This window comes from Branchiostoma lanceolatum, chromosome 2 (genome assembly GCF_035083965.1).
Source record: "Branchiostoma lanceolatum isolate klBraLanc5 chromosome 2, klBraLanc5.hap2, whole genome shotgun sequence".
NCBI lineage: Eukaryota > Metazoa > Chordata > Leptocardii > Amphioxiformes > Branchiostomatidae > Branchiostoma > Branchiostoma lanceolatum.
This window is the reverse complement of record NC_089723.1, coordinates 6,674,645-6,695,952: the sequence shown is the minus strand read 5'-3', so window position 1 is coordinate 6,695,952 and position 21,308 is coordinate 6,674,645. Positions and strand designations below refer to the sequence as shown.

The following is a 21,308-nucleotide window of genomic DNA, read 5'->3' as shown; positions in this document are numbered from 1 at the left end:
ATGTTAAAGGAAAGGAAAGTGATCTCAAACCAGTTGAGCTCAAATGAACTCAATGAACAGATGAGCTAATCTTCCACTGGTCGTGACAGAGAGGACAGACGGTTTGTACAGTATTTACAGGTTCATTGTACCGGGAAAATTCCTCTAGCTCTTTTCGACAAGCACAATGAACAGTGGACTACGGCTTAACGTCCCGTCCTAAAGACTGTGACTTTTTCCGGTAGCGTGCATGTCGGGTGAGCGACACAGCCGAGATCGAACCCGTGGCATCTAATTCCAAGGCAAGATCGCTAACTACTGGACTACGCACGCTACTAAAGGAAATCCAAGCAATATTAGGGCCTAAAAATTGGATTTTGAAAGTCAATCTATTTAGTCATTTCTATACATGATTAGTTCGAACAACACTATCACAATGTATAGCAAAGTCCATGATGCAAAAATATGACGTCTTTGTGATGTGAGAAAAACTTACTGAAAATCGTGGCTGGAGTTTTTGTAGGCTCACGAAACTAAGGGGATCATCGTACGGCACGATTTTGTGCGGTTTTATAATGCTCAAAGTATGAAGTAATTGCGCAAATGTGCTAAACAATGTTAGTAAATGTCACTATCATAAAGATTTCAGCATATTTTTTACTTCAATTTTTGGGCCCTAATATTGCTTTGGTTGCCTTTAATGACCTATGAACGGGTTAGGCGCTTTATCTGTAACTGTATGCATATTCCAGAAGTCTTTTTCAACATTTAGTTTTTGCTACTATGTCGATTAGTCAGTTTTTAGTCCATGCTGCCTCCCAAACAATGTGGCCTGCATGTTAATAACCTCTGAGCGGGTTGGGCGCTTTAACTGTATGTAAAAAGTATGTAAGTAAAACAGTCATCCTCATTTTAGGTGAAGCATGATGCTTTTTCAAGTAGCTAATGGTAGTACAATGCGGCTTCGCCACGGCTCGCGTTTTTGGCCAAGCACAGCGGGTCACCCCTACTCTTCTCGATAAGTGTGTTGGGTTCTTTTACGTGCAGAGGTTTGACGCTTGAGGCTTACGCCTGAAGCTCCCTCATACACGGGGCCGCCGGCTTTACGTCACCATCCGAAATGACGAATGCAGTCCCTTACAACATGTCCGAGCTGAGCCGACCCAAGGATCAAACTCGGGCCCCAGGATCCACGGAATGTGTATGCATAATCTCGAAATCGTTCCCAACATCTTGTCTTTGCTACTACGTCCCTTAGTCATTAAAAAAGATCAACAAAGATTTTGCAGAAATGTAGATTTAATAGGTGACAAAAACAGGAATGCATCGTCGATGATACACCAATTCCTTCTGTTCTACAGATGACGAATTAATGTACTGTGGTACTACAATTAAAGTGTACGGAAATTTACCATATACAAGGCAGTCACTCCAAATCATTTGTAAAGGAAAGCCTATCACTACAAGTAAGAATACTTTACCGTTGGCTTTTCATGATATTATAGTAAAACATTTGTATTTTAGCGCACGTAGGCAAGAACGAGCAAATGAATATCTTTTTACCAGTCCAGGAGTCCCATTCCTAATTCTGAGTCGAATCATTTTCTAGAAGCGATAAAGCCGGCGTCACAATTCATGCGAGCGTCGGCCGAATTTGTAGATCGCCCGTAGCTCGCCGAATGTCAAAATCGCCCGAGCGTCGATCGTATCTTCCAATGAAAATCTCGGGCGACGTCCGTCGAACACTAAAAACTAAAAATTCCCCCTGAGATGGTACCATCTCTTGGACATGGACGAAATCAGTATCGACTAACCTGGTAAAAGGTAGATTTGGATCAACTTTTATTTCTAAAAATCGCCCGAAGCCCGCGTAATCGACAGGACGTCGGCCGTACTTCGGCCGAAAATGCACATTTGAAGCTCGCCAACACGTCGGCCGAGCTGAATTATTTATTTGTGACGCCGGCTTAAGCAACTTCTATCAATCGTTACATGCTGTGTATGCACACGCCGATACGAGACTGTCCGGTGCTGGCACAGATGAGGTTTTCCCCGCACGGACAGCGCCAGAAGACCCGGTTCCTCCGAAGGGGGTACGGCATCCTGTTGCTGGCTAGGTGGCACGGCTCGCCTCGCTGTCCCAGCGACTTGCACACGGGGATGGGGATGGACCGACCCCAGGGAGCACAGCAGGCGGGTTTTTCCAGGGCACGTATGCACTGGTAATCCTCATTACAGACCTGGAAAAGCAAGGAACGCTATGAGAAATCATGAATACAGGGTTACACAATCCTGGCACAACGCGCTAAACAAGGAGCACAGCGTACATATTTTTCCAGTACATGTATGCACTGGTAGTCTTCATTACAGACCTGGAGTAGGAAGAAACGTAAAGAGAAACTAGAGTTAAGTATTTGTGCTACATATACTTCAGGTTTGCTGTGTTAGTTTGGCGATTACGGGGTCTTTTTATAAATATGAATTGGTATTGAATTTTTCTTTTCATTTGAGTTGAATGTGTGATAGTTGTGTGCAGATTTGTCAAAAATAGAGAGAACGCTAGCGACCCCAAAAAACACCCCTCCCCAAAAATGGTATGGCGACCCTGTGACGTCACAATTCAAGACGGCGGCCACCACACATGCCAACGGATCCAACAAAAGTTTTGCTACGCAAACCTGTAATTATGAATACAACGCGCTAAACAAGGAGCACATGCACAGAATGCAGATTTTTCCAGTGCACGTATGCACTCAGGTAATCCTCATTACAGACCTGGAAAAGCAAGGAACGTAATGGTCAAGTTAGACATGAACTCATAAATACAGGGTTGCACAATCCTGGAACAACGCGCTAAACAGGGAGCACAGCACACAGTTTTTTTCCAGTGTATGAATGCACTGGTAATCATCATTACAGACCTGGAAAAGCAAGGAACGTAATAGTCAAGTTATGCTAAGGTCACATCTCCAATCCGGGCTCGGCTGGCAGTGTCGAGGAACGAAAAGTATGAAATAAAAGAAAACAAAAACATAAAAGTACCAAAGATTATCTAAGATTATAGATATAGATGCTTTAGCATATTTATTGATATACGCTTTAATCTTTCGTTTCCCGCAAATAGCCCGGCCGGGCCCCGGTTGTGAAATATAACCATGGCATTAGACATGAAATCGTGGATACAGGCAAGTCATGTTGCATCAGACAGGGTAAGTTTAAAGTGTTAAGCCCCCCTTTCACTGCACCCGCGGCACGCTGGCGGCTTCGCTGCGTCCTAATCCGGATTTGTGTTACCTTGACTTTTTAATGGGAATATCATCATTCAAGTATGACCAAAAAGACAACAAAACAAAAGCTTCAAAAATTTCATTTTTTATCGATGAAATTTGTTGAGTGCTTTGTCAATTCGATCGGCCGCAGCGACGCCGCAAGCGTGCCGCGGGTCCAGTGAGAGGGGGGCTTTAGCTGTCATCAATCCTACAGTAACACAGTCCTGGCATAATCCTATAATCACCGTTATATCATTGCAAAGTACGCAGGACTTTAATTGATAATTGATAGGATAATGGTAGAGCATAGCCGATCGATGGTATACAGTATGGACGATATCGACGCCTCATGTTCCTGGCGACTGCGGATAACGTAACTTTACCAATTATCGTCCAATTTAATAAAAACGTATCTTCAAACCGCGCGGACAGAGCCAAATGTTTAACCCATGGGAAGAAATATCAGCTTTTTTCAACGTCGGCAACTTTTAACAGATACTAGCTATCGTGTAAGTTTGAAAAACATGATGAAGTACGCGGTGTCAAATTACACCTCGACATGTGGACATGTCTCAAACTGGACGATAACTTGTAGTGCACAATTGCAATAACTGGTCATGTTACGTTAGCACGACTACACATGTTTGAGTCGTGATTGCGGTTGATGAGATTAGAATACAGAAAATGATTTTTGTGGAACCCGTCCCATCTATTGAAAACACGGCTAATTGAAGTCAATATGGGGGTGGAGTAGGCTCTCATACGGACAAAACAATCCAGGCACAACACGCTGAGCAGCACTCTCAAAACGGATGTTTTCGTCACGCTCATAGATGTCATACGTAAGTTTGACGCCATTGATTACGTCACCCTTTTACCAAGTGTTGCAAATTTATGGATGATACAGAACCTTAAAGTTTGGAGCTGTCTCTGCAGCTCCTGTCACACAAAGCCGACTATGACATCCCGACCCTCTCCAGCCATGGTTGGGAGTAAAACCCTGTCACACATAGCTGACCATAGGAGTAAAGCCCCTGTCACACATAGCTGACCTTAGGAGTAAAGCCCCTGTCACACATAGCTGACCTTAGGAGTAAAGCCCTGTCACACATAGCTGACCTTAGGAGTAAAGCCCCTGTCACACATAGCTGACCTTAGGAGTAAAGCCCTGTCACACATAGCTGGCCATAGGAGTAAAGCCCCTGTCACACATAGCTGACCATAGGAGTAAAGCCCCTGTCACACATAGCTGACCATAGGAGTAAAGCCCCTGTCACACATAGCTGACCTTAGGAGTAAAGCCCTGTCACACATAGCTGACCATAGGAGTAAAGCCCCTGTCACACATAGCTGACCATAGGAGTAAAGCCCTGTCACACATATAGCTGACCATAGGAGTAAAGCCCCTGTCGCACATAGCTGACCATAGGAGTAAAGCCCCTGTCGCACATAGCTGACCATAGGAGTAAAGCCCCTGTCGCACATAGCTGACCATAGGAGTAAAGCCCCTGTCACACATAGCTGACCATAGGAGTAAAGCCCCTGTCACACATAGCTGACCATAGGAGTAAAGCCCCTGTCACACATAGCTGACCATAGGAGTAAAGCCCCTGTCACACATAGCTGACCATAGGAGTAAAGCCCTGTCACACATAGCTGACCTTAGGAGTAAAGCCCTGTCACACATAGCTGACCATAGGAGTAAAGCCCTGTCACACATAGCTGACCATAGGAGTAAAGCCCTGTCACACATATAGCTGACCATAGGAGTAAAGCCCTGTCACACATAGCTGACCATAGGAGTAAAGCCCTGTCACACATATAGCTGACCAAAGGAGTAAAGCCCCTGTCGCACATAGCTGACCATAGGAGTAAAGCCCCTGTCGCACATAGCTGACCATAGGAGTAAAGCCCCTGTCGCACATAGCTGACCATAGGAGTAAAGCCCCTGTCACACATAGCTGACCATAGGAGTAAAGCCCCTGTCACACATAGCTGACCTTAGGAGTAAAGCCCTGTCACACATAGCTGACCATAGGAGTAAAGCCCTGTCACACATAGCTGACCATAGGAGTAAAGCCCTGTCACACATATAGCTGACCATAGGAGTAAAGCCCCTGTCGCACATAGCTGACCATAGGAGTAAAGCCCCTGTCGCACATAGCTGACCATAGGAGTAAAGCCCCTGTCGCACATAGCTGACCATAGGAGTAAAGCCCCTGTCGCACATAGCTGACCATAGGAGTAAAGCCCCTGTCACACATAGCTGACCTTAGGAGTAAAGCCCTGTCACACACATAGCTGACCATAGGAGTAAAGCCCCTGTCACACATAGCTGACCATAGGAGTAAAGCCCCTGTCACACATAGCTGACCATAGGAGTAAAGCCCTGTCACACATAGCTGACCATAGGAGTAAAGCCCCTGTCGCACATATAGCTGACCATAGGAGTAAAGCCCTGTCACACATAGCTGACCTTAGGAGTAAAGCCCTGTCACACATAGCTGACCATAGGAGTAAAGCCCTGTCACACATAGCTGACCATAGGAGTAAAGCCCCTGTCGCACATAGCTGACCATAGGAGTAAAGCCCTGTCACACATAGCTGACCTTAGGAGTAAAGCCCTGTCACACATAGCTGACCATAGGAGTAAAGCCCCTGTCGCACATATAGCTGACCATAGGAGTAAAGCCCTGTCACACATAGCTGACCTTAGGAGTAAAGCCCTGTCACACATAGCTGACCTTAGGAGTAAAGCCCTGTCACACATAGCTGACCATAGGAGTAAAGCCCTGTCACACATAGCTGACCATAGGAGTAAAGCCCTGTCACACATATAGCTGACCATAGGAGTAAAGCCCCTGTCGCACATAGCTGACCATAGGAGTAAAGCCCCTGTCGCACATAGCTGACCATAGGAGTAAAGCCCCTGTCGCACATAGCTGACCTTAGGAGTAAAGCCCCTGTCGCACATAGCTGACCATAGGAGTAAAGCCCCTGTCACACATAGCTGACCTTAGGAGTAAAGCCCTGTCACACACATAGCTGACCATAGGAGTAAAGCCCCTGTCACACATAGCTGACCATAGGAGTAAAGCCCCTGTCACACATAGCTGACCATAGGAGTAAAGCCCTGTCACACATAGCTGACCATAGGAGTAAAGCCCTGTCACACATAGCTGACCATAGGAGTAAAGCCCTGTCACACATAGCTGACCATAGGAGTAAAGCCCCTGTCGCACATAGCTGACCATAGGAGTAAAGCCCTGTCACACATAGCTGACCATAGGAGTAAAGCCCCTGTCGCACATAGCTGACCATAGGAGTAAAGCCCCTGTCGCACATAGCTGACCATAGGAGTAAAGCCCCTGTCGCACATAGCCGGCCATGGCCTTCCGACCTTCTCTAGACCGGCAATGGTTGGGAGTTAAGCTCCTGTCACACAGCCACACCCCCATCGAAACCTCTGCTTTGAGAATAGTCAAGGGAGCGAACTGGAGTTAGAGTAGGATGGATTCCAGGCTACTCCAAACCAAGCACCAACCTCGCCTGGGGAGTCGTGGGAAGCAAAGTCGTGGGAAGGTCCTGGATGTGTGACAGGATTTGTCATCATCAGGAGTTTTACTGATCGCACACAACACATTAAATGGTGCGTGAGCGTCTCGGGATTTCAGTCTGTTCTAGTTGGACACCACAGGATGACAGAGTGTCACCGGCACTACTTGTCATTGTCATGAACGAGGTGATATTGTACAAATTATTCGCCCCCAATCACTCAACTGGACTCAATCTGGAGTATCGGTCTCCTTTGTGGAATGGACTGCCTAATAATCTGTCATCGGAACTAGAAAAAAAGTTTTTTAAAACTTGCCTCTTAAATCATTGGCCTGGCTTAAACAAGGAGCACTTTCCAACATTTGGGTTATAATTAAGGCGTGGAGAGGCGTCACTATGCAATAGCGGATGATGGACAACACCGTTCATTCTTGCTGTGAGGTCATTCATTCAGCCCCCCTCTGGCGGCGTCGCTGCGTCCTAAACTGGCTGTGTTACCCTTGACTTTATAAAGGCAATATCATTCAAAACGTACAAGTATGACCCAAAAGACACAAACCTTAAAAAGATTCGTTTTTTGTCGATGAAATTCGTTGAGTGCTTTGTCAATTCGATCGGCCGCAGCGACGCCGCCAGCGTGCCGCGGGTCCAGTGAGAGGGGGGCTTTACTACGCAGACTATAGTGGATGATGGACTATACCATTTATCCTTGCCGGGAGGCCCTTCCTAAAGCTGTGGGGTTTTTCTACACCCTGTACCTGTATTGCAAAATTGCTGTTCAATGATAGTTATGGGTTCATGATATCATAGAGTTCTTCTATCCTTTCCTGTTCTAACTATGAAGTGAACCATCACACATTATAATTCATCACAAAAGTGTTTTAGAATTCGAAACGAATGTCCAGTGTCTTCACGTATTACACTTCTTTTATCGTTTTGCCTTTAAAGACATCTGCGTATTCATAGTACGGCTTTTGCTGATTCGAAGGTTTTGCCGATACGAAGGCGCTATCGTGAAGCGTTAAAAGTAAGGCTTATGCTGGCTCATGGATTGTCATCTTTATCAAGACCACATTATCACTCTTAAAGTGCTCTTGGTAATAGAACGAAATCATGCTCGGGAGCAGACAGATTTCTGTCCGTCAATTAAGCTGGGTGCGGTATTCTGGAAAGCATTCCGAAGCCAATCTCCCAGCAGGCCCGATATGCTCGGTTCATTACCTCCCATAGCGGCCCTGCAATGCCCAGCCTGTGAACTCGCTTCTGGCGACGTCACCACCAAAACAGCTTCAGCCAATCAGAGGGTTTGCTAAAGCTCATCTCGAGCAAAAGCGCAAAGGACGATGGAATACTATCAACCAATCAGGTTACGTCTTGCATCGCTACTTTGAGTTCAGAGCAAAAATAACGACTATTTGTGCCAAATAAGGCTAGCTCATTAATCATTCACGAGCAACTGTCAATTACGTCGCCAGAAGCGAGTTCACAGGCTGGAAATTGCAGGGCCGCTATGGGAGGTAATGAACCGAGCATATCGGGCCTGCTGGGAGGATGTCCGAAGCATGAAACATCGATAAAGTGCATGTACTGGTTATTTTCGGACTGTTTGTAACCATCCAACAGAATACATGTCAGAACAAGAGTTCGGAGACCTCATACCTGAATGAAGTATTCATAGCTTTTGTACATATCTTGTTTTGTCTAGTCTAATTGATTATGCAAATAAGGCTGTCATAAAGACCAGGACAAAAGATACCAAAACCGGAAGTTCTGCTGCAGTATTAACGATAGGCGCCAGGAGGCCCAAACTCGAACTCAAGCTTTACAAGACCTACAAGACATACCAAATATCATCACAGTCTATTTAGCCATTCTTGCGTCATGCTGACCTCAAATATCCTGAAATACAAGACAAACAAACAAAAAAACAGACACACACACACAGACGAACCCAAAACAATACCTCCACTTTTCATGTCGGTAATAACTGCTCTGGCCGGTGCGTTTTGAATAGCACGCTCTTCTACAAACCAGATGCGACGTCTTTGCGTCATCACAGGTAACCCTATAGCCCCCAGGAGCAAGAGGTTCAACCTCTTCTTTAGTTTATCTCGGTACAGAATGCCCCCTACACTAAAGTGACGAGCGTGACATACATTCACAAACGACACAACATAGCCTCCAGTCAGCGTCCGGTGCAGCTGTTTTACAGTGATAAGAAATGTTTGTCAATAATGAAATACGACCAATGCAATCAGTCATGTTTTATGATCTTTTGAGCAGAGATGGTATGAGCACCTGAGGACCATGTAAAATTTGGGATGAAAGTGAAGACGGAGATGAAACACCTGTGCCCCAATCATGATCCCACGTGTGTATGTGTGTGCGTGGGTTGGTGCTTACGACAGCAAGCCTTATAAAGGCTTATCAATTTCCTTGTTCCATTATGATCACGCCTCTTCCAATGTTTTTGTTCATTTGTTTCCTAGTCTACTGATCGTTTACGTCATAAATGTATTTGTTGTGGCGTCGACTGACTACTACGTGTCATTTGTAAAACAAGGAAATGTAGTATGAACCGACGTGCACTAACCAAATGCGTATGCTTCTCGTTACGTTATTGATAAAGTACATCCGTGCATTTCAATCAGTAAACTAGTTTCACTTATTCTATTTCCTCTCTATTTGTTAGATATGTAACCACCAGAGTAGATAGAGTGAGAAATGTAAAAGCGGCAACCAATTTGTTTCTTGTGACATTGAAACCAGATTGTTATAAAACTCACAAATGATTATAGATTATATCCTTTCCACTTTCTTTTTCAGTGCATTGTCAAATCTAGTGACGTGGACGCTAACTGTTTAAAACATTCGGGATTGGTCGGAATGTTTAGAATGGGTTGTGAAAAAGGTTGGGGACTGGCTAGGACTCTTTGAGAGCAAGTCGGCAGTGGCTGTGGGATGGTTTGGAGTCAAATCCTACCACGCTATCCACAACAACTGCTCACTTACTACTAATCGGTTCCTAACCTACACTGTAGGCACTACTTCACTCCAGACGAATCCCCCGTGACGCAAAGTGCTATATGGAGTGCTGTGGCAGCTGCATGCTTGAACATACTACGCCAAAACATCTTTCATTTCATTTCACTTATTTCATTTATACAGGGCAAATACACTCAGACTGTGAAGCGTGTTTTTCAGGTACCCCTGATTTCACAAAGGTACCTGAAAAACAGGCTTCACTGTAGTCTGATTGTATTTGCTATAAAATACAAACTACGACTGATTACACAGTAACAATAATAACCAATCAACGGTTAATTTTAAAGCACTCGGAGCATCTAGATCCCTTTGAAACAAATGATTAAAAATAACACACTATTTTGAGTTGTTTTTTTAATCTGTAATGATATCAGCCAAGGATATACAGTTGTACGAGATCATATTGAGCGGTTTCGATTTAGTGCGATATAAGCTATACGAGATTGTGTTGAGGTAGCGTATACTAGTATACCGCTCAAAACAGCTGTAGTCGACGGTGCGGCGAACGCAACAATAAACAATTTCAAAAGAGCTAGCGGCATCTTCAATTCAGCTTGCTCTTTTCATTGAATGTTAACGGCATAAACTATGTGGGAGACAACAATTTTCTCTTTTATTTGATTCTCATACAGTGTAATTTAATTGTGGTTGCTTAACGATACTGCTAAGAAAGCGGTGTACGGAGAGTTGATTATATGAAAGCATCGGCATGATATTGGATACGTAATGGGTACGTAAAATCCTGGTATAGAATAAATGGCAATAGCATACAAACGTACACCTTGAGAGAAGTAAATGATTGTTTTCTGGCTTTCTGGCACAGTAATCATTCTGAGACCTGTCAATGCCCGTATCAAGAAATATCAGATAATTACGAAAATCTACATATCATAAACCTTGTTAATCCACTTGAGTAAATGAAGGAAACATCGTGGAGTTTGGTAATACACTTATTTTTCAAAGAACATTGGCAAGCTCTTACAACTTCACCATACGGAAAGACATTAATGTGTAAAAAAACATTACAGTCTAACGGTAGCTTATTGTCCCTAAAAACAGACTTAACGTAAAATCATATTTGTGAATTGGTTTACTGGCAGTGACAATAGCGATATAAGAAAACGAATTATGGAAGTAATTTATCATTTTATTCTGTATAAAAATCAAAACAATAAAAGAAAAGAAGAGGGTATACGACAAGGCTGCAGATGATTTGCATATATATATACTTCAATAACTGAAACTGCAAACTGATTCTACTATACTACGTTTTTAACTGTCCCTTTCGAGAGAGATAATTCTGTGGTTACCCTGTCTTTTATAGCAGTGTTATGTGATTTTGTATTGATGCACTACATGTTAAAGGCAACCCAAGCAATGTTAGGGCCCAAAGATTTTGAAATTCAATTTATTAGTCATTTCTATACATGATTAGTTCAAACAACACTATCACAAGGTATAGCGACGTCCAGGAAGCAAAAATATGACTTAGTTGTTATGTGAGAACTCACTGAAAAGCATCGCCTGTGGTTTTGTAGGCTCGCGAAACTAATTCGGGGATCATCGTATGGCATGTTTTTGCACAATTTTGAAATGCTCAAAGTATGAAGTTATTACAAAAATGTGCTAGACAGTGTTAGTAAATGTCACTACCATAAAGATTTCAGCATTTTTCTTAATTTCAATTTTTTGTCCCTAATATTGCTTTGGATGCCTTTAAGGACCACATGAAGAATAGAAAACAGATCCAAATATGGTCAAAGTCAAAGTTGTGTTCGACTTACCCCGCTTGTTAGGTACCCATCGACGCCGGTGTAACATTGAAGCAACTGTAGCTGCAAGAGATACACTACGACCGTCAGCGCTGGTATCCTCGCAGACACGCAGGGAGCTCTCGATCGGATGCCCATGTTGTCACAGGATCTCTGGACTGACCGTATGAAGGCCGTAGACCCTACCTTCTCTATATGTAAGGTCTATTCCCTTCCGTACGCAGGCGCAGATCAAATACCTAATTAGTACAGAGCCCGTCGCCAACGCACAATAAGTAGAAAACGCACCTGCCTACTCTGTGGGATGGATTGGCAATCTAAAGAAGGTTCAGCTTTGTAAAGTTTGCATCAAAAATGTTTAGACTATTTTACCAAACAAAAAAGAAACAAAAACTTGTTTAGACTTATCGTGATGATAACAATTTCCTTTATTACTTCCGATTCTTTCCCTCTAGTAATCCGGTAATCTGCCATCGTCAACATTAATTCATCATAATGTGTCTACAGTATATGATTAGTTCGCATACTTTCTCATCAAGAGAGATTTCTTTGATAATGTTAACGGATGAGCTCATTACTTTATTTAAGTAGAAATATGATGAATGAAAAACAGATTCTTCGGTAGATGATATGATTGAACGGAAATCGCATTCAGTCAGACAAAAATGTCAAGGTTTCACTTATCAGAGCACAAAGGAATGAAGGTAAAATTAGCACAATGCGTCAAATATCATATGATATACAAGAAAAACGACACTCTGTCAATAGTCAAGATGTGTCACCTTTAATTACAATTCAGTACAACAACGCCGACAGGGGCGTCGAAATGGCGGAGACTTATATATAGTAATTAAGATATCAAGTTTTATTCTATACCTCGAGCTCTATTTTGTACCATGCATATATTCAATAGTTGTTGGCATACATTGTACTGTGTACAATTGTCGTGCAATAAAGTTCTATGTATAGAGTTTGTTGTGCCTGTATTGTTGCCAAAAAGTAATTTAGTTCTTATCCTTGGTAACGTCCTAACAGCTAGAAATTTTGAAGGATTTGCTAACTTAAAGGTTTGTGACGGTGTTCTGTGCAGTAGTATAGGCTCTTTTCCCTCTGCGTGTATGATAAAGTAAAAACTGCCAAAGAAGACCACTCAGGGGACCGATAAAATCTATGTGGACAGGTGGTCACTGTAGACAGGATTCTTAATGCATAGTGTCAAAGAGTAAAACGTAGAGTATGTAAGGGACCATCAAAAGTGGCCACATTGACCAGGTGAACCTTATCTAAAGGCGGTTACTTGTACAGGTTTGACTGTAGTCTAGATGCCAAGCACTGTGATGGAAGCTGTAACAGGGGTTATAGGGATGTTATTCGTAGCTTTGGGATAATGACAGCGCTGAGACGCAATTCGGCCGTTTTCGACTTTATTCGTCTTTTTCAAGAATGAGAATGAGATCGGACCACACCCCATTTTATACTTTTTCTGTACCTCCCTAGTGTAGGGCGCTCTAACTCGTTTAAGATATTGACCAATCAGCGTAAAGGTTCTCATTTTGCCCTGGTCATAGGCTAGGTCGCCCTGATCTGAAGGTCTAGTTGACTATGCACTAGCTAGGTTAAGTTGCTCTGTATGTATGAGGTCGTTAAGCACTGATATTAGTTGACCACTATGGGAGTCAAGGGATGGTTTGCAAAAATAAATAATGATATTATCTGAACTCTAACCTTGAGAAAATGATAGCTGTTACTAATGTGTGGCTATAGCATCAGACACAATCAAAACGTAGGTATCCAAATGTAAAAGGCTCGTTCTCATTTTAATGTACACATTTTGTAACTTCCGTTACCGTTCGAAGTAAGACGTTCCTGACAATAGTATATCCCACATATAAGGTAACAAACTGTCGAGTTTAAAAGCCAGAAAAGTTTGAAGTCGTCATAAATACGACAGTTTAGCATCTTGTATGTGACATATCTTATGTTAGGAACCGTACTTCAAAAGGTAACGGAAGTTACAAAATATGTACATTTAAATGAGAACGAGCGAAACGTCTAGGGGCCTTCAAAATACATCAAAGCACCGTATGTCACAACGTGTAGCATCGTGCAAATCAAGTTATTTAGATGAATTAGCTGGCCACATACCCATGTAGCATGGTCATTAAAAAAGGTCTTACTGTGTGCATGTTTCTCTGGTTGTGGGCTACTGTTTTTACATCTTTCCGGCTTAGATATGGAGAAAATTTATGTTCAACAAGAATCACAACCATAGCATATACAGAACACGAGATATCAAAGCAGGAAATTCCGTTGCAGTACCTTAGAAAGTCGCTAGGGGGCCCATAATCTAATAAGTCTGATCAAGACCTACCCACGTACCAAATATCAAGAAAATCCATCCAGGGCTTGTCGAGTTACGCTGGTCTTCCACACACACACACACACACACACACACACACACACACACACACACACACACACACACACACACACACACACACACACACACACACACACACACACACACACAAACACACACACACAAACACACACACACTCATACATACATACATACGTACACACACACATACACATACACACACACACACACACACACACACACATACACACACACACAATCATACATACATACATATAAACGCTACAGAAAACATGACCTTCTTGACTGCCCAACCGTCGTGACCAATCACCATCAAAGTGCAGTTACCGCACTGAGGTTATGACTCCTAGGAATGGCTCGTTAGCGTGCTCGCTACGCTTGAACAAATTTGCTGTTAGGGTTTACCCTTTCTGAATCTTGCTCCATGTTATGTTATACGCTCCTTGTGCTACGGTCACATTTCCAAACCGGGGCCCGGCCGGGCTATTTGTGGGGACGGAAAATTAAAGTATACTGAAAAAAACCCACACAAATTATGCTCATGATTGAAACTTTTTTGTTTGTGTGTTTTGTTGTCTTTTGTATCATATTTTTCGGCCCCGGTTTGGAAATATAACCGTATCACTACGCAGCATACATATTCTTCTAGAGCATTACAATGCACACTAGCTATTAGATGTATTGCCGCCTGTTATTAATATGTTAAGATAAGTTCTTTAGAATTGTTAGATATTAGGAATAGTTCAATTGTCATATTGCCATACATTGTACCTGTTGCAATTGTCGCGCAATAAATTTCTTCTTCTTGGAAACCCAAGCAATATCAGGGCCAGAATCTTGAAAGTCAAAATATTAAGTCATTTCTAAACATGATCAATTAAAAAAAAACCCATCACAATGTATAGCGACGTCCATCATGCAAACATACGACGTCGTTGTGACGTGATGAGAACTCTCGGAAAATCGTCGCCGGGGTTTTTGTAGGCTCGCGAAACTATGGAGATCATTGTACGGCACCTTTTTGCGCGGTTTTACGTTATAACGAAATTGTACTAGATAGTGTTAGTAAATGTCACTACCATAAAGATTTTAGCATTTTTCGTATTTTGGGCCCTAATATTGCTTTGGTTGCCTTTAAGATGTAAGTACCGGAAATGAAGGTGAGTCATTCAAAACTTTACTGGCAATTGGAAACAAATCAGTGAACATAATTGATTCAAACTGGTGGCCTGCAAATGATGCCACCCACAAAATCATTTTTTTGTGTGGGGAAACACACACGTCTGGACATCACGAACCGTCAACGGCTATCAATAGTGAAACGCGAGTAATTTCCTGTTGCTATAAACAGGGGATGACTAATAGATATAACAGTCGTGTTTGCGCTTGTGTTCAGTATAAGGTTATGTCAAAGAACGGAAAACTTATAAGTCGTATCCTTTATCTGTAGATAAAGATAGATTCTTGACACTTAAGGATGAATCATCGACCTTAAGATGAATGCATACTTCAATACTTTTCTTGCCAATTCTGACTTCCGTGTCTAAACAATTGGGCAGTGACACCAGATAGGGTTAACTTAACAAGAGATTACCGTTGTGCAAAAGAATTCGTAAATATTGTCTAAAGCGGCGGAAGACGAAGCACATTTCATTGACGGAAGAACCTCATTGTTTATTAAGGATGTCATCACGACCTACCCCATGTTTACCACATTCACGGACGAACGGAAAGCTCCTTTTGTTTTGAAACAAAAGCTGACAAAATAGAGAGCTAAACTAGAAAGGCAACATTTGCGAGCAAATACAGCATGTTTAGCCATACTCCTCGCCATGCAAAAAATGGACTCTCCCAAAATAACAATGGACCATTCTAAAATACTTGCACTAAAAAAATGAATCACCCCAGTCCAAAATTGAGTCTTCCAGTAGCACCTCAACACAATATGGACCAGTCCACAACCATATCCACTAATTGATTAACAAATACACTTCTGCTAAAAAATGGACTTTTTCATAATCATTCCAGCTCAAAATTGAAAAATAATTAAAGAATCCTCCCCTTGCAAGAATGGGATATTCCGTGCCATTTCCATGTAAACCAGTCGAAAAATATCCGCTGAAAATTACACTCTTGCGCATAATCAACCCAGTTCAAAATTGAATTAAAAAAGATCAACCCCAGGGAAGAATGAAGTTTTCCATAGTATACATATGAAGATTTGACAGGAGACGAAGGAAATGACCAAAAACAACATATTTGAGTCAATTCAAAGTCACCGAGAGGGTTTTGATATAATATTTGTATATTATGTTTGAACTATTTTGATTAAAAGAATGTCTAAGTCACAATAGTTCTAAAGTGTTCAAACAATTAGCATTGAAACTTATAACATGTTTGAACTTATTTCACATACGTTGGAAACATTTCAAACGTAACTACACAAAAATCTCTTTATTTAGAACAGTTTCAAACCATCTATCCAAATGTTTCAATGTTCGAACAATTTGTAACAAAAGATTTTCACAATTGCCCTCATAAACGAAGGTGCTAAGTCCTCCTGTGTGTTTCTGCCTATTTTCGGTGGCCGCGCTAGACCACCAGCGGATTTGTTTTGACGGAGCGTCACCCGCGCGCGACGATGTACACTGTTCGGCACCGCTAATATCCGGCATTTTCCCGCTCCAAAACACTCCACAAGACCCACGTTTTTAGTGTTTTGCCTCTTGTGCAACACGATTCGATTTGCATTACTAACGGGACGAAAATGATAGAAAAAATTCACCCCGTCCCGGCGTCCGTCCAAAAAAGATGAACGACATGAACATATATTTTCTTACAGATTCAATCACGAAAATCAACAGCATGGGATTCCAAATTTTCGCAACGGCCGACCATTTATCATGGCTGAACTTCCTTCCAAGGCGTGCGATAGATAAACATTCCCGGCACATAATAGTCACTAGTACCAGACTAACGCAAGCTCATGATGATAATAGGGAGAAAGTTTGTCAGTGAAGTTTGGCCACCAGAGGGTACATTCATTTAACGTTACAAGCTAGCGCAAAGGGGCGAATCATTGACCTTACCGGGGACTGACTCTACTGGCCTAATCATTCCTTTTTTGCCGAATTCTACGATCCATACGCCCGTACGTAGGACATGTAGGAAGGCCTGGTGGTGGACGCTACACATCACGGGAGACGCGTGTTGACAGGAGTGTCGTGCCAGTCTGAGGAGAAACGATCTCCCGTGTTGTGTTGAAGAATTTGGAGTTTGAAAATATCTGGAATAACTAATGCTAGAATAAACATTCACAAAATCATTGATTTAACTTGTTTTCTGTTATAAAATTTCCTTAACTGCAATTTAACCACTGAGTTTAAGGGAACATGGTGTTTTCCCGATAATCACGTTAAATGTTTATGTCCGGTCTTTCCTCCTCGTAAGCAAACTTCAAGCTTGGCCAGGTGCAAGGCACTCGGGGTCAACGACCTGTAGGTCATATGTAGTATTGAAAGTGACAGAAGTGGCAAATATTGTCAAGAAAGCCCAAAATAAATCGTTTTGAATATATGTTTGCCAAAAATGGGAATGTAGTCCTTTAAATATTTGTTCAAGCCACATATACAGCAATTTTCAGGTCATTCGGTTGAAATACCAGGGCGCAGGAGGCCAAGATATGCTAAAAATAGCTTAAAAACCTTGATAAAATCACTTTCAAGGTCAATATCAAAACAAGGAAAAGAACGCACATTGGTTTTTGCCTACATTACCTCTGTACCAAATTTCAGGTCATTTGGTCAAAAAATGACAGAGATGAATCGATTTGAAGATTTGACAGGAGAAGAAGAAGAAGAAGAAACATGAGAGAAAACAATATGTTTAGCCATACTTATGGCTAAACATAAAAAGCGCCTAAAAAGACACCAAAAATAAGCCTGCTTGAAGAGTAACTATAGTGTTATGTATGATCATACGTCTTATGGACAGCAGAATTCTACAAAAGTGGGGCGATTGGTCAGGAGATAGGGCCTGCAGTAAAGGTCATATTTCCACCAGCCTTCCTTAGAATTCGGCAAAGGCAGGATAATAATTGGCTAGTATAGTGAGCCCGCAGCAAGAGTAGCAGGCAAATGATATCCTTTGGTGGCCAAACTCTCCCGGCAAATCAATTGGCGCTATTTTCTGAATATGACTATTTTTGCCAGCTTAGTAAAGCCCCCCTCTCACTGGACCCGCGGCACGCTAGCGGCGTCACTGCAGCCAAAATTGACAAAGCACTCAACAAATGTCATCGACAAAAAAACGAATCTTTTTAAGAGTCATTGCACGAGAAAACCAGGCAAAACCAGGCAGAGGTGGGAAGATGGGGGTCGGCCAAATCGGCTCATACTTTGTATGTGTGATAGGTATGTTGAACTATGAACAGCCATATAATTAAAAGCCTCCAGCTATTTTACGTTATGGAGTTCTGGGACCCCCTCCCAGACCCTCGAAAATCCAACAATTTAAGGCTGAAAATCACTGAAATTGCAATGGCTACCCTGGTAATTCTGATAAAGATACAAACATAAGTTTTGTATTTACGTATAGAATGGGTTCCCTAGTTTTACCTACCAAAAGTTGAAGGTGAAGCATTGAACTCAAGAGGGTGTACTAGGGGGTTACCAGAACCAATGAAAACAAAATTTTCATCTCTTTGAATTTTAGTCATTTTTAAGGGGAATTATCTGTCCTGGGCAGTGGCTTTGGAGAATGGTTTTACTGTTGCAAGAGAGAAGAACATCTACTGATTCAAAAACAAGCGTTGTAAATTTGGGACACTCATAACGTGAGCCATGAATGGGGGCTCTTTATGGGGATTTTTCGGGTTTGGGGCTACAATAAATCAGGTAATGACATCTCACTGAGGGGTAGGTTACGGCACTTTTTTTCTTTTGCTGGGTGAAAACCATGCATTATTATCATTAAGTGCTGAAATGAATGTAAAATGTTGATTTGGGCTCTACATGGGGGATATAAGGATACTTAAAACGTGAATTAAGCTTGTTTTACCCCGACGTTTTTCTTTCTAAGACGTTGATTAGTAAGTTACTTACTAGATAATAATGTGCAATTATGGAATGCTCAATAGTGAAAGGCTATGTATGGGGGTTATCAGGATTCCGCACATGTGATATGACTAGTACACGCAGGCACATGGGTGCAGAGCTACATGTACTTCATATGGAAAATCAAGAAACAAGGCAGACACCGTAACAAATTTTCAGAAACAGTTTTCAGCTCAATATATATGCATAATTGTCATAGCATGCTAACATGAAGTAGAATATTGATTTGGGCTGTACATGGGGATATACGGATACTTGAAATGCGAATTAAGCTTGTTATACACATTTTACTGTTGCTCTTTAAGACTTCAATAAGTACGTTTCTCACTAAATGATCGAAATGGTACATAATGAAAAAAAGGCTGTGCATGGGCTCCACATTATACACACGCCGGTGCACATGGGTGCAGAGCTACATGTACTTTATATGGACAATCAAGAAACTAGACTGTAACACATATCAAGAAAATAAGACGATTTTAGCTAAATATATTTAGTTCTGATGGTCAATCAGGATCAGTGCAGGTTTCATAATGAATTAAGCAAACTGCAGCACGCAGATTAAAATTTTGATGCTATCTACAAAATGCATGCAATTCTGAAAACCATACCATAGGTCCATAGAAACAGACATACGCGTGGGACAGATAAATATAATTATGAAGAAATTGAAGTCCAACATCATGTATATCAACGTGTTCTGCACTGACTCTCAAGAAGGTGATTAAGGAGGATGTGGGTCTACAGGATAATGATCTTTATTCTGTCATGCTTGCCAGAGACTTGTAAAGAAACTTGTGTCACCTCACAATTAAAGGATGAAAGTAATAATACAAAAATATCAACTATTGCAATCACATATCCTTTGATTCCTTGTGAGAAATGAACATCTGCAAACGTGCCAAATGTAAAGGGCTGAATTCCTTGAAGCTGACAGGACTGATGATGACGCATCAAGTTTCCACTTGCCACTTTCCAGAACACGACCAGTATTTGGGAAAGTCTCTTACATCTGCCCAGTGGCGACCATTTTGCGCACTTCCACATGCTTGGGTTGATGATTATCTGTTCCGGGCGTATGTCTGTTTCTATAGACTTTTCTATGTTATGAACCATTGACTTGTAATGCACTATTATCTGTATTACGGCAATAATACATGCAAAGAATTTCAGTGATGCCCTTAACGTTTTTCAACATTTGAGATTTCAATTCTCATAAGATAATTACAAACTCTAACCACCTATAGCAAATGTATGTTTTGGTGCCTTTTTAATTAAATGCTGTTAGTTTTTATATTGTATTGGTTAAACAATATTCAAAACTTTTGCAGCCGTAGCATAGCACATATTGAATACTTAGCTCCCAAGTACCTGGCTGTCCCGCTAACCAATAGACAGGTACCTTGTATTGTGGATTGTATAATATCAGATTTTGTAAATCTGTAAAAGAGATTGAAATTACTAGCTACAGTCATTGGCTGAGTTCTTTGAGAATGCTTGATACCGTATACCAAAATTCAATGTTGAATGTTCTTTAAAATGGAGCAATTGCAACTGCAATGTACAATCTGTCGATTTCAGTATGATACCTGTACTGACCCGAAATTATAAGTGTATATATTCAGCCGAAAACTGTTTCTTGACATTCGTTATTAATAGTGACTGCCTTGTTTCTTGATTGTCCATATAAAGTACATGCAGCTTTGCACCGTTGATATACCTGTGTGTACTAGTGATATCACATATGCGGAGGTCTGATAACCCCCATACATAGCCTTTTCACTATTGAGCACTTCATAATTGCACATTCTTATTTAGTTAGTCTCCTACCAATTAACGTCTTAGAAAGCAACTGTATAATGGGTAAAACAAGCTTAATTCACGTTTTAAGTATCCTTATATCCCCCATGTAGAGCCCAAATCAACATTTTACATTCATTTCAGTACTTAATGATAATAATGCATGGTTTTCTGGTTTTCACCCAGCAAAAGAAAAAAGTGCCGTAACGTACCCCTCAGTGAGATGTCATTACCTGATTTATTATAGCCCCAAACCCAAAAAATCCCCATAAAGAGCCCCCATTCACGGCTCACGTTATGAGTGTCCCAAATTTACAACGCTTGTTTTTGAATCAGTAGATGTTCCTCTCTCCAGCAACAGTAAAACCATTCT

General features: G+C 41.7%; 1 protein-coding gene across 1 annotated transcript; it reads right to left on the bottom strand.

The window, feature by feature from the left end:
• Positions 1 to 1,260: 1,260 nt before the first annotated feature.
• LOC136427285 (toxin MIT1-like) lies at positions 1,261 to 11,914 on the bottom strand. Its single transcript, XM_066416095.1, has 2 exons — positions 11,633 to 11,914; positions 1,261 to 2,219 (listed from the first exon to the last, which is right to left on the bottom strand). Exons 1-2 carry the CDS (start codon positions 11,756 to 11,758, stop codon positions 1,968 to 1,970), a joined length of 378 nt encoding a protein of 125 aa, XP_066272192.1. The 5' UTR covers positions 11,759 to 11,914; the 3' UTR covers positions 1,261 to 1,967.
• Between the last annotated feature and the right edge of the window lie 9,394 nt (positions 11,915 to 21,308).